General features: G+C 41.9%; 1 protein-coding gene and 1 long non-coding RNA gene across 5 annotated transcripts in view; both read right to left on the reverse strand.

Moving 5' to 3' along the window:
- LOC144039218 (uncharacterized) overlaps nt 1–4,224 on the reverse strand; it is a 12,443-nt gene extending 8,219 nt beyond the window's left edge. Inside the window, exons 1-3 of the long non-coding RNA XR_013289387.1 lie at nt 715–4,224; nt 461–623; nt 1–59 (exon numbers count right to left, since the gene is read on the reverse strand). The exon at nt 1–59 is cut by the window's left edge and continues 4 nt beyond it. This is a non-coding gene — a long non-coding RNA (uncharacterized LOC144039218). The remainder of the gene's footprint in view (nt 60–460; nt 624–714) is intronic.
- Nucleotides 1–12,244, reverse strand: part of flvcr2b (FLVCR choline and putative heme transporter 2b) — a 29,560-nt gene that overhangs the window by 16,217 nt on the left and 1,099 nt on the right. For all 4 annotated transcript variants that reach the window (XM_077552302.1, XM_077552301.1, XM_077552303.1 and 1 more), the window contains exons 2-6: nt 9,627–9,768; nt 7,249–7,389; nt 5,895–5,962; nt 4,755–4,858; nt 4,281–4,391 (exon numbers count right to left, since the gene is read on the reverse strand). In XM_077552302.1, coding sequence (XP_077408428.1) covers nt 4,281–4,391; nt 4,755–4,858; nt 5,895–5,962; nt 7,249–7,389; nt 9,627–9,768 — 566 coding nt within the window. The remainder of the gene's footprint in view (nt 1–4,280; nt 4,392–4,754; nt 4,859–5,894; nt 5,963–7,248; nt 7,390–9,626; nt 9,769–12,244) is intronic.

Genomic DNA, 12,244 nt, shown 5'->3' on the forward strand with positions numbered 1-12,244 from the left:
TCAACTTTGGCGCAGTCTGTGATAGCGGTGTCTTCATCAGGTTGTGCTTCAGTGGAAACCTGGGGTAGATGAATAGAAAAATACCAATACAATTAAATTCTTACTAAGACTAGACTGCTATACTGTAATTTCATGTAATCATGAATGTGCGACCAGTAATTCTAGTATGTCACATGTATGAAACAATATCCAAATGTCATGATAAGCAATCACGATATGATAATCAACATGATATTGTGAGATTAGCGATACTCACGATAACTGTAAAAGTAAAATAAAAAAATAAGTCACAATATTGTAAAAAAATGAAATAAAAACAAAAAAAATTATATTGAGAAAAGAATGTACTTTTGCTTTTGAGTTATAATTAATCTTTTATGTTTTGTCAAACCTTGCACGATAACCCCCCCACCCCCAAAAAAAACAAAATTAAGTGTGACAACACACCATATAAACATACCATAGTGTTTTTCCATTGTAGTGAAATTCAAACATGAAAACCTTCTGGGCATCATGATACACTCTCAGCCTGTTTTCACGTTCCTGTTTGCTTATAACTTCTCCTCGATATTCAGTAGGAAAGACTCCCTTCTGAAAGGAGCAGGAACTGAACACTCCTCGACCTTACAAAGAAAAAGGGATACAACAGAAATATTTCATTATAACAGTAATGAAAACTAGGCCCATACTAAAGAATCTTTTACCAATACTCACCTTTGAATGAATTAATATATTTTATGGTGAAGCCATCCTTGTCTTTACCTAAGGATGAAAAATATGCTACCTCTTCTTTGGGTTTAACTTTTGCCCTCTGTGGCCTCATGACTGACATATCTCACTGAAGATAATGATCTAAAGCTATAGAAAAAAATGAGTTTCAATCAGTTTGATAGGTAACTTGGTGCAGATGTTTTGAAGTTGACTTTCTGTGGACCATAATATCCTGTGCAGTGTGCAGTAAATGTGCCAACGAAAATAAAATAGTGGATAGCACAGCTCTGCTAAATATTTGCATAAATTAAATGTAATGAACACTAACAGACTTTACTGAAATATTTCTATTTAAAGAACAAATTTAAGTAAACACAAATGCAGCAATTTACCAATACTTCATTTATACTGTACTGGTAATACTAAACCATTGTATATTTTCACATCACAAACCAGCCTATCAAACCAGCCTGTTATTGCTTTCCTCTTAAAAATTTCAATTAGCATTTATCTTACTCAACAGACGGTTAGCTCTGCTATGCTAACTGAGCTAACCGTCGCTAACAAAAGCGTAGCAATTCTAAATAATTAGCTGCAACCATCATAATCAACAGATGGTTAGGTATGCTAACGTTAGCTTAGCTGCACTTACACTGGACTTGCATTATAAATCATTTTCAGCAATGTACACAAGCGACCAACATTAAAATAAACAAGTTTCTGGAGGAAAAATTCGAGCTTCAAACCTACCTCATTAGCACAGCTACACTGCCATCACGTCTCGTGAAGTAATTAGAGCCGGGGGCGGTTCTCTATCGGGGCTGCTAGATGACGTCACTTCCGTACTCCGGGCAATATAATAAATCACATTTAAATCAACAAATTGGTTCAGTGTTGGATTATGAACTTTGTTGATAAGAGTGGCTATTGTTCTATGATTTACAGTGTCAATTAAAAAAAAAAAATAGATCACATTTAAAATTAACCCGAAAGGCTCATATACTAAATTAATTACCACAGACGAAAACAAAGGATATTATTGCTAGAATTATAGATAATTTTGTAATCGTTTAATGTGATTTCAGTTTGCTTTTTTAAAAAGTTATTTTTTTTTTTTTCATTAACGAAAATGTTTTTTTGCTTTAGTAAATAAAATAACCTTGCTGCTGTCACACAGTTGCTGTCCGAGGATGTTTTGGTACTATACTTTAGTAATGGACGCATGTGTTTTTTGGCAAAATTGTGAGCGAGCCCAGTAACTTGGCTTAGAAGCAACCCTGCAAATGAATGGTCACATGATGCTTTACTGTTGGCATGAAGCAGGACTGATGGTAGCGCTCATCTTTTCTTCTCCAGACAAGCATTTTTCCGGATGCCCCAAACAGTTGGAAAGGGGGTTAATCAGAGAAAATAACTGTAACTCTTTTTTCCTTATTTTGGTCTGTGTTTATGGAATCCCTTTTTCACTGGTCACACCAGGCCATCCTCCAAAAGTCTTACTCCCTCACCATGAGTGTAGATGGACTCATACCTGCTTACTGCCATTCCTGAGCAAGCTCTACACTGGTGGTGATGTCCTTATCCCTGCAGCTGAATCAACTTTGGGAGATAGTCCTGGCTTTTGCTGGATTTTCTTGGGTGCCCTGAAGCCTTCTTCACTTAAAGTTTGTAAGGTCACTAAAGGAAATTACTTTAATTTTCATGGCAAATAGGGACTTTGCAATTCATCTAATCACTATAACATTCTGGAGTACATGTACATGCAAATTGCCATCATAAAAAAACAATAATAAGTCAGCACTGCAGATTCTTAGAAAATCAATGTCATTCTCAAAACATTTGGCCGCTGGTGTACAGAAAGATGTTATACTGTAAAGGCAGGGTGGGATGTTAAATGATGAATTAATGTACGGCACTGACAGTTTCTCTGTCTCTGCTGTTAACCATTGTACATTTTTAAATAAACAACCACTGAAATAATTAAATACTGAAATATATAATTAAATATCGTAGGGTATTTCATTATTTAATTATTTACTTAGGAAATGGTGGCTGCAAAAAAAAAAAAAAAAGGCTCTGTGTCTACAGACAAACATTCACAATACACAGCATTTTGAGAAAAAACTGAATTATGGAGACGTGCGTAATTGTGAGGACAGGTGATGGTCAGCCAATCAAATGCTGTGAAATATACACTGGTGTGAATTATTCATGAAGTGGTGCATTACAAGGACCTTCCTACAGGGGGCGCCATCAAATACACAAAAATACACAAATTCACGTAATTATGCTTTACAAGGACATTGGCTAAAACTTTGGATTTAAGCCTTCTACAGCCCTAGAAGCACTTCTGCATTGAAATAATTATGAGGACATGGGCTGTGTCCTCATAATTCAAAATGTCCTCGCAGCACGGCATGTATTCAGGTGAAATGTCCTCATAATACACAAAGGCAAACACACACACACACACACACACACACACACACACACACACACACACACACACACACACACACACACACACACACACACACACACACACACACACACACACACACACACACACACACACACACACACACACACACTTTATTTTCGCCACCGGTCGAGGCCACGAATACAGCTGCAAACTGTTTACTGAATTCTGTCTTTTAATATGTCCTTCAACTATATGACACATTTAGTCCTTGAACAGAATTTGTCCCAAAAAACACACCCACACCCGACCTTGTTTACGCCATCTGCTCACGGAAAAGTACCAAGAATATGTTTAGTCTATAAATGAAAAGGAGGAAGTCTTTTTAACTATAAGAAGCCGTTGTGCACGCGGAAGAGCTACATATGACGCTCTGAATCCCACCTGTTTAAGTGATGAATTAGAGGCTGTTATCTGTCCAGAGATCTCTGACTGATTAAAAATCATTTTTGCAAAGGTGTATTTTTCTTACATTAAATCTATCTTCATTTTTGGAACACGCAAAGAGGACAAAATAATTTATTCCTCTTTCACTGAGGGTAAAGATGCACGTAGTGTTACATTGTCTGTCGACATGTGTTGTGCACCGTTAGTGTTCAAATATATTCATCGCCCCAGCATTGTTGTAAACCGTTTGTGTGAGTTGCGGAGGACCAAAAATGTCCAAATAAAATAAATAAATAAATGTGAAAACTTGCACATTGAGTGTTTTTATTTATTAATTGATAATTAATTCTATTTATATATTTATATTATTATTTCGTATTTATTTCCACAATTTTTTGAATCTCATTTTGTATTTTTATTTTGCCACTTTTGGTCCTCCATACGAGTTGCTGCTTCGTGTGCGACAAATGAGCAGTTTCAAGGAATTTGAATTTCTGTACCATTGATGCTAATTTCCATAGCTCATCTATGAGGTTCTGCATTATATGTTAGCATTCAGCTAGAAAAGTATCTTTACATACATTAAGCATTTAAGAAAGTGGGATTTTTTTTTTTTTTTTTAGGGTCTGTCCATATGTTGGCTTTCCACCAATAAACAAGGTTTTCACCATCCATTTGAAATTTATTACTTTGCCAACGATACCCGAGAGCTCCAGCGGTGATGAAGACCACCCAAAGGTGGCCGAGGTTGAGCGTGGCGGCGTAGACGATCATCCCCACCAGAGACATCAAGTACACGGCCAGGGTGGTCTGCCTGGAAAAGAGCACAACGTGGCTTGGTTTTCGTACCTCCAACAAGTACTGCAAATCAAATACAAGCACTTCCCACACCGGGAAGTTAACGTACAGACAAAGCACACATAAAAAAAAATTTAAAAAAAGAACGTCAACTCTCAGGCTAAATTTGCATGAAGCAACAATGTTTGGACATTCCAGCATTTGCAGGACAATACCATCGGAAATAAACAACAACAGGGGTGCCGGTTAACCCCACCTGGATAAACAACCCAAGATTCCTTACGTCCAAACATGAAAAGAAGCAAGAGGTGCAAAAGAAATGTCAACAAACACGCGTTTCGGGCTGAGCGCTTGCGTGCTCTCCGTTTCGGACACTCACTTGTAGGTTTTGGTCCGGTCCAACCACATCCCGCAGATGAGGGAGCCCACCATGCCGGCGATGACGATGGTCAGGCCGATCCTGCCGGCGTTCACCTCCTCCCCCTGGAAGGCACGCAACCACCTTCCTTTATTGACACCTCAAACCCGTGCAAGGACGGCCGGATACGATTCGGAAAAAACGCGGCATCATTTCGGGGTCAGGCACTGATTTGAAGGGAGGCCTTTATTTGTACTAATGCATTTTTGTCACAAACTGACGGTCGTTTAAATCTTGCCGTCTTGTTTTCCTCCATTTATTTACTCCTTCAACTGGATGATAATGGATGAATTCTTGGAGGTGCGCCATCTACTAGGGCGGCGCCACTATTTGAGGAAATAAATTCCCCACTGCACCCACACAAAAGAGTACCAATCATCTATTAGGGGTTAGGCACTGATTGTTGCACCACTTTTATTGAGGAAGTGGAAAAAAAGGTGTCTATTGAGGTGTGGCATTTATTTCTTTTTGTCTCACATGTTTGACGACTTTTTGTGAATCTTGACGGTCCTACCATTTGAGGAAATAGGATATGATTCACTAGTGCTCCCAATGGGCCAACTTAACTGCATAGAGTACCAGGCATCGACTATATGTGGGGTAAGGCATCAAAAAAAAAAATAATTGTAAAAAAAAAAAAATAAAAGTATGTTTCATTCAATTACAATTTTATTGTTTGTATACAAGACTTCAAACTGTTTGACTGGAATTTTTCATGAAGTCTAATGTTGTGTAAACTATCTCATCGAGCCTCTTCCGGTCTTCACAGTGAGCTTTTGCTCCCTTTATTGACTGTGCATAACGACAGCCATAAAACCAAACGAAGGCCGCTGCCGAGTGTTTGCTCTTTTGCCCGTGAGCAGGAAATGAGGAAGTGAATGTCGGATTGAATTGAAAACTGCTGACATCAAACGTGACGTTCCAACGTTTACTCACATGGCATCATGTGATCGATTTGATCGTGCGTGCCACTTGTCACCTCGCCTCAAATGCTCATTTCGATGACGAGGGAGGACATTTTGGATGAGTTCAGCAGTTACTTTCGAGATCCGGGGGACAAAATCATCTTACTTTCATTTTCAAATCATTTGCATGCCTTACCGGGTAGTGTTTGATGATCATGCGGTTCAGCAAAGTGCCAACAGCGTAGAAACAGCCCACGTTCAAGCCTGGAAGATAAGAAGCAGACAAATTAGGGAGACGTTAAACAGATCCTCAAGGTTTTAGAGGTTTTTTTTTTTCTCATGTGAAACGACCAAAGCAAACAGGAATGAAAGCATAACCTAAGGATGACCTTAATAATGAGAATACAGGCATTTCTGGACTATAAGCCGCTACTTTTTCCACTTGCATTCGGCCGTGCGGCTAAAACAAAGGTGCGCCTTATCTATCAGATCACAAGGGGGCGCACTATACAGGAAGTGCAAGAGCAAAAACAAACCAAGTGAGCCTAAATACAGTGAGAGAGACAGAACGAGAGCAGGACAATTTTCCCAACCCGATGCTGTAACATTAAAAACTTATAGTCGGGTGCGGCTTATATGTGGAACAAACTCGAGTATTCCTCAAATGTAGCTAGCACGGCTTATAGTCCAGAAATGACTGTAACATGAATTATATGAAGTTTGGTAGCACTTTGAGCAAACACCATCACGGCGCCCGTTTGGATTGGAGGCACAAATTTGAGGAGGTCAAGGGGCATTTCGCAGTTCCGCCTTTTCAAAGATGACACGGGTTTGGGTCCAAGTGTCGCACGTCTGCCATAGTTTCCATAAGTTGCATGCATTAGAAAAACGGAAGCAAAAACGATACCCAAAGAGACGACAGCTTGAGTCGACCTCGCTCGTCGCTGTGGAAAGTGGGGGGCTAATAATAGTCATGGGAACCCAAGTGTGTCAAATGCGAGGTGATAGGGGTTCAAGTTCAAGTTCAAGCAAAGTGAAAGGTTGTGCGGACACGGGGCGACAGCACCCGGGAGCCTCGCATAAAAGCCGGGCAGCGGAAGGCTTTTGGTTAATCATTGGCAGACTGTAAACAAACTTTGGACCGCTCCGACGTCAACAAGCTGCCATCTTCTTACGAGGGCTAATAACTCGCTGCGGATTTTTACGAGATTGGCAGATAAGATAAAACTTTGGGAGGGTGCGAAGGATGCTGTGACCAACAGTTCGTCATTGTCAAGTTATGCCATCGGGCAGTCATTGATTGCGTAGACTTGAGATGGGGCTTCATTTTTGTTGTCAGAAGTGTAGCTCGCGTACTCGCTGCCACGGAGGCAATTCGTTCCTGACTTAGGAACGACTACGCAACAAGCATGAAAAAAACAAAACCGCGAGGATGTTATCATGCGGTACTCGAAAGCGCAGTGTTATTTATTTTGCAAAATCACAATGTGACCTTCGGCCCGAGGCCACAAAACGTTAGGCCTGATCGAATAGCTGTATTGAGACGGTACCGTAAGTGATGATGAGGAGGATGAAGGGCCTGTTGCGAACAAGACGCAGAATGGAGGCGGCGTAGGAATACTGCTCGGGCGGGATGCTTCGGGCCGTGAACTGAGCTTGAGTCGGGGGAATCTTGGGACGCTCCTGGAAGACTTGGAGAGAAAGACAGAAAGAAAAAGTTAATAATGGGGGCTGGGGGGGGGGGGACAATATATTGGATAATAACAATATATGATTATTCCACCCAAATCTAAAAAAAAATACGCCCAAAAAAATAACAATCACGACCAAAACATTAACCAGAATTGATGTTTTGGGCCTGTTAGTGTTTAAGCGAGGGAAAATAAAAACAGGCCGTTTTCTCTCAGCTTAACGACTTCCATACAAGCAATTATCCAAAAATGCCCACAAGAGAAACACAGAGCAACATCTGAGGGAAAAACTTTGGCCTTTCTTTCCTACATGGAAGAACATGTACAACATGTTGCCCTCGTCCCTGACCTGCAAATTTGCAGGCAGAAAAATAAACATTCAAGCCAAAGATATAAGAACAATTTCAAGTATAACGACAAAGTATTTCATCAACAAACGCCCGCACAACCAAAACAAAGCTAACATTCACGCGACAGCACTAGCGGCAGCTGTCGCCTTCAATCAATCCCTTTGGTTGAAATGGCTAGCATCCCCAGCTAGCATGCCCGGCTAGCATCCCGTCAACCTTCCAGATGGTCGGGCCAGCAGGACCAGCCTGACTCCAAAATGCTTCTCACAACATGTGGGCTTGTTGTGTGTGAACGGCGCACCGCTGACCTTGCTCTGCCAATTCAAGACAAGTCAGCACACGAAGATGTCCCCGATGGAAGATAGCTCGTCAAAACAACCTCAAATCTTAACTGCAGAACCTGGCTGACAATTGCAGCTTCTTTTAAGTAGTACTAAAGCATCTCTAAATATCACAACATCCCGAAAAACCCCCACTAATGAAAGTCACTGGCTAACCTCGTTTTTGTAGATGGTTTGAATGCATTTAAAGTGATCATTTCACGATACATTTGCCAACTAACTTTACCTTCTCTGCAGTGATTTGTGATCAAAGTTGTGAAAAATGCTAGCTCGCTCGCTGTTAGCTTAGCCCGATAGCCACAAGTGCCCCAGCTAGGAAGTGTGGTGGCCTTAGGAGACAAAAGTTACGTTAGATATTATTTAACAAAATGACCAGGTGATATTTGTAACCTAAATTATATGAAAAATGCATACTAGCTACTTGTGTTTTGTTAGCTTAGCCCTTAAGGGTGGAATTTCATCCCTACCAGGAAGTAGGGCGAACTTTAACGGAAGGAATGACATTGGCAAAAATGCTAGCTCACCGTTAGCTTAGCCCCCAAAGGCCACGTGTGCCACAGCTAAGGCATATGGTGGCCTTGGGAGACAAAAGTTACATAAGAAAATATTTTTAAAAAATCCTAAATTCTCAAAACAAACAAAAAAAAAAAAAAAGATCTAAATTATACGTAAAACACAAGCGAGCTACTTGTAGTTTGTTAGCTTATTTCCTTATCATGCGTGTGGCAAAGCACTCCAGTGTAACAGTCGAACTTGTCACACGTGAAAAAATGAGTTGCCATAAGTGGAAAGATTTGAAGCCTTTTTTTTTTACATGTATGCTAAATCTATAGCTAACACGTCTCCTTTAGCCCAAAGACTGAAATGCAAGCCTTTCAGTTTAGCTTGAGAAAGGAAACAACTATGACTGACGTTAAAGGGAAGTTAAGGAAATAACAACCGAGCGGACCACATCGTGACCTGCATCCCCCCCTCAGCGTCGTCTTTCGATACAAAACTTGACAAATGTCATGCAAAATGAAAGGTTTAAGGCCTTGCAGGTTTACTACGCAGCATGAAGCCCAGTTACAAGGAATGAGAGTTTAATCAGTGAGAATGTGGAAAGAATGCTGCCACTATGGAATTCCTTCACAAGTCTCCTTTTGTGCTGCTGAATGCTGAATGCTAACAAGCAATCCCCCCACTTACAGTGTTCGTTCACAACCGCAACGCTCCCATGTGAAGGGTCGACACAGAAGTGCAATTCTTTCAATACGACGCCCTTCACTCTCCATTTCTGACTAAAATACACAAAATAAATCCCCCGCAGTGTATTTCGCTATGTCAGTTTGTTAGTGCAAAGTGTTCTCACGCCTGCGACCGCTCCTATCAGACAAACTTTTGTCTTTACAGGGACATCCGAGTCAGCGCTTTCATTTCATTCCATGACGAATGAATGGAAGAGCAGCGAAAGAAACGATGATATGAGATGAACACGAGGGTGCGGTTTCCCGATATCTCAAATGGTTTCTATCTGGTCATCCGGCGTATCTAATTTCTCTCTTACCGATGACGACGAGGATGAAGAGGAAGGTGGCCACGCCGGCGGTGATGTAGAACATGATGCTGATGTGGTGGGCCAGCTCGTCCATGTCGTCCACATTGGGCACCAGGATGGGGGGCACCAGGAACCCGATGGCGATACCAAGCTGCGTGCGGCACGTGCGACATCTTTTTTTAACAACATGACACGCTTGAAAGATTTCACCGGAATCAACAAAAAAACAAGAATCAAAATACTGTTTATTCAAAATTTGTCCTCCACTCACATTGAAGCCATGCCTCAATTATGACACACCTGCCAATGTCAGCCATTTGAAAAAATGGCACACATTAGATCGGGGTGTCATTTTGATTTCATGCTGCCTGTAAAAATAAAAAATAAAAACACTTACACTTTATTTTTTGAAAAATAAACACCTTACCCCTATGGATGCCTTGTACTTAAGTAAATAAATGCTTTCTCTCTAGGTAGAGAAAAACAAAAACAAAGACAACCGCTCACCTTTAAAACACAAATAGAAATAAGGCACTTACTGTAAAATTGAATGCGTTACCACTAATAATTGCCTGGTACTTATTATACTAATATTTATATTAAGACGCTAGGCACGCATTGTACAAATGAAGACCTTCTCCAGAACAAAAAAAAAAAAAACTTACTCCAAATGAATGACTGGAATTCATTGTACAAATAAACACCTTACCCCTATAGATAAAATAAATAAATAAATACCGGACCCATAATCACACATTGAAAAAATAAACACCTTCCCTTAACAAAAAGAAAACTCATTTACTCCGAAAATAAGCCTTTTCATCATTGCACAAATATCATCACTTTGGGTGAGAAAAAAAAAAAAAAACACCTTACTCCAATAAAGGCCTGGTACTCATACATTTGGTTTTATGATTTTCACATACAAGTGCGGAGAAACAGACCCACACGGCCCCCTCCCGTCTTGCCAACCTGATTCCCAAGAACTCCGATGGAACAGGCGGAGGAGACCTCCATCTCCCCGAACCACACGGAGGCCAGATGGGCCGGGACCCCCAGCACGAAGACGGTGGCGACCGAACACACCCACTGTCCCAAGAAGGCCAGCGAGAAGAGAGCGGGCCGGCCGCCGGCCGCTTTGATCCAAGCGCCGATGCAGTTGAAGGCCGAGCCCGCCAGCAGGACGTCGCGGACGCCGCGCCGGTCCAGGAGCCACAGCGCGGGCGGGACGAGGGGCACGTAGGTGAGCAGGTAGACCAGAACCAGCCAGTCGATGGCCGCCTCGCCGACGCCGTAGAACTTCATGAAGATGTTGCCGATGACGCCGTACTGCAGCCGCATGAAGGCGTTGCTGGCCGAGACGGCGGCAAACAGGAAGAGCATAACCCAACGCCGACGGTACAGTCGGGTCTCGGCGCTTCCGGTCTTTTCTAGCAGCAAACGCAAGCGGGACTCGCTGGGAGTCCGCTGCAGTGAAGCGAGGCCCGGCGAGAGGGTCCTGGCAGACAGTTTCTGCCTTCCGTCTCCCCTCAAAGCCAAATTTGCACGCTTGATTTTGAAAGCGTCGTTCCCAGGCATGACAAACGCGCTGTGCCTGCTTGAGCGCCGACGGCGAGGCTTCTTGCAAATTCCCGAGTGCGCAGCCGGCAGCGTGCTAAATGCTTGTCTTGGACTTGTCAGAGTGATGAGGACGCCTTCGCCGGCACTGCTGGCCACTCGTGTCACACGCTGCTAAAAAAAGCAAGCGCAGCACTTGCGCTTTCAATTGTAAAAAAAAAAATCTCCAATAGTTTGTTGTCGATCAGCACATCGATTGTGAGGGGATTCTCGGGTTGATGTTCTTTGAGACCCAGTCGAGATGAGGCCGCCGTGTCACGCTAAACGACTTTCTTGTGCGCCGATGCGTGACTTGCGTTAAAAGGTTGACGCTTGGAGAGCAAAACTTGACCTCGTCATGCGTCACTGGCGGGAAGTCGCGCCACTCAACTTGATTTAAAAACAACCAAAGTGCTGCACGTGTAATAAAAATCATGTCATGTTTGTACTTCAGAGTTTGCAGACAGCTGTCGTTATTGTTCTGACATCTTATTTTAATTCACTACAATTATTTTTTACTCCTTAATTTGTCTCATGTTGTGAGAGTAAACAATATTCGGATTAATACTGCGTTAGTTGACTAAGAATTAGGCAGACAAAGAGATCCATTTTCAGCCATCTCAGGGGGCGGCCATTTTGTCCCATGAAATTGATGTCCAAGTGTCCTCGGGCTCGCATTGTGAACATCACGAGAGCAACTTCAGAGAGCAGGTAACCTGTTTGAGCACGAGTGCACTTTGGTTTCAATTTCAGTCAACAGCAGAGGGCAGTATGGGACAAAATTGTATTTATGTATTTTTTATTTTAATTGTCAGTGAACTTTGAGTTTTTGCTCGGCCTGAGAACTCTTTGCACCTTCTGTTTTTGTTCGAAATTGAAAACGTCACATTTTTTTTTACGTCAGAAAACAGGGCGCTAATTACTTGTTTTCATTGAACTTTTTAAGACTGATGACCCTGAGAGTTTCATGAACTTTTTTAAGAGACTTTTAAAACACCACCGGAAAAAAAGCACACAGTCTTAATGGCCTC

This window comes from Vanacampus margaritifer, chromosome 19 (genome assembly GCF_051991255.1).
Source record: "Vanacampus margaritifer isolate UIUO_Vmar chromosome 19, RoL_Vmar_1.0, whole genome shotgun sequence".
NCBI lineage: Eukaryota > Metazoa > Chordata > Actinopteri > Syngnathiformes > Syngnathidae > Vanacampus > Vanacampus margaritifer.